Source organism: Micropterus dolomieu, linkage group LG17 (assembly GCF_021292245.1).
Source record: "Micropterus dolomieu isolate WLL.071019.BEF.003 ecotype Adirondacks linkage group LG17, ASM2129224v1, whole genome shotgun sequence".
Classification (NCBI taxonomy): Eukaryota; Metazoa; Chordata; class Actinopteri; order Centrarchiformes; family Centrarchidae; genus Micropterus; species Micropterus dolomieu.
Window position 1 is genome coordinate 38260494 of NC_060166.1, and position 1840 is coordinate 38262333.

The following is a 1840-nucleotide window of genomic DNA, read 5'->3' on the forward strand; positions in this document are numbered from 1 at the left end:
TATATATATATATATATATATATATATATATATATATATATATATATATATATATATATATATATATATATATATATATATATATATACTGAGGTATTTTGTGATATTTCTGTGTGTTTTTGTATGTAACAGTCTGAGGGAGGCCCAAGCGCTGCTGCTGAGGAAGTCACACGGAGGTAGTGGAGACAAGATGGCCGCCCTTCTGATGAAGCACATTGAAAAGGAGAGGAAGAAACTCACCACTGTGACCTCCTCTTCCTCCTCCACCTCATCATCTTCAGTAAAAACCAGCGTGAATACTTTCCACACTCAGAAGGGCCAGTACACCGTCCGTGTAACTGCACCCACAGGTCAGCTTATTAGACAGTTTTCTTTGATTATGAACTTTATTAAATTAACTTTCAGTCACAAACACAACAAGCTCGCTTAATCAAACAAACTGAATACGCTAGTTTGTCCCAAGCGTCCCTGGTTTTTAGCCTGGTCTGTATTTAATGTACAACCCCATTTCTACCAGGAAAAGAAAAATGTATGCAAGATAGAAATAAAATTACACTAGACAAAAATGGAACATGAGTAAGTTTAAATTTTGACACACCAGTAATACAATTACATACAAGTAATTTGATTTGTATCGTGGCTAATATCTATATTTTCTCTGTTAGGGGGTGAAGTCAAAAACAGTCTATAGTACATATATGACATTTTTTGGTGATTGGCCTCCTTACTGTATATACAATTTGGATTTTTGATTTCCGTCTATAATTCATGCGTGTTTAAATTGCAAAGTTGGACAAATGTATTGATAAAATCTTTGCTTTCTTGTATACAATAACCAATGTTGGGAAGGTTACTTTGGAAATGTAATAGGTTACCGATTTACAAGTTACGCTTTTAAAATGTAATAGTAGTGCAACTATTTCAGTTACTTTATCAGCTGTTGTTCAATAGAACCAATCAGAAGCGTCAGGACAGCATCAAACTTCACTAAGCAGCTGTGGCTGGAAACGGCAAAATAAGACAGTGTGTACATAAGAACATGCAAAGCAACAAAATGAATATTATTTGACATATAGTCGAGCTTTTTACAGAAAACACTCAGATGTAACCCCCAATGTAATCATAAACATTTACATAAGTAACTGTAATTTAATAATGTAAATAAAGTGCTTTACAAAAACAATACAATTAAAATACAAACAGCATAATAAAATTTAAATTGAAACACTGAAAAGTAAATACCACTATACAAAGACATCAAAGATAAACGAACATTTTGGACTCATACGCAGCAGTGAATATGTAGGTCTTCAGCTTTGATTTAAAAATCTCATTTGAACATGCCAGTCTAATATCTGCTGGAAGACTGTTCCATAATGTTGGAGCAGGAAAAGAAAAAGGCTCGCTCACCAACCGTTTTCTTCCTAAAGCAGCAACCGTGTAGGCACATAAGAATTCAAAAGATCAGACAGATATAATGGTGCAAGGCCGTTCACTGTTTTGTACGTTAACAACAAAACCTTAAAATCTGCTCTAACCTGAACAGGGAGCCGGTGTATGAATAAGGGTCTCAGCATCTTTAAGTGCCAATATTGATCTAATCTTGCGATTCTTCGGAGATGAAAGAATAGCTACTTTTGTCATATCTTTAATATGCAAATCAAATGAAAGTGATCAATCAAAAACGACCCAGAGACTCTTTACTCTATCCTTGCAATGAATGACCAAATCATCAATAGATAGAGCAAAATTATCATACAAATGACCTAATCTAGCTGGTCCAATAGCTATCATCTCAGTTTTTGCTGAGTTGAGTAGCAAGAAATTTGCTGATAACCAG

The 1840-nt window shown here is 34.3% G+C and overlaps 2 protein-coding genes across 2 annotated transcripts in view; one reads left to right on the top strand and one right to left on the bottom strand.

Annotated features, from left to right (window-relative positions):
- LOC123985567 (SH3KBP1-binding protein 1-like) overlaps positions 1-1840 on the bottom strand; it is a 234595-nt gene that overhangs the window by 130264 nt on the left and 102491 nt on the right. The window lies entirely within an intron of this gene.
- The window catches only part of LOC123985985 (latent-transforming growth factor beta-binding protein 4-like), a 107562-nt gene that overhangs the window by 19052 nt on the left and 86670 nt on the right, over positions 1-1840 (top strand). Inside the window, exon 4 of the mRNA XM_046074015.1 lies at positions 133-350. Within this exon, the coding sequence (XP_045929971.1) occupies positions 133-350 (218 nt within the window). The remainder of the gene's footprint in view (positions 1-132; positions 351-1840) is intronic.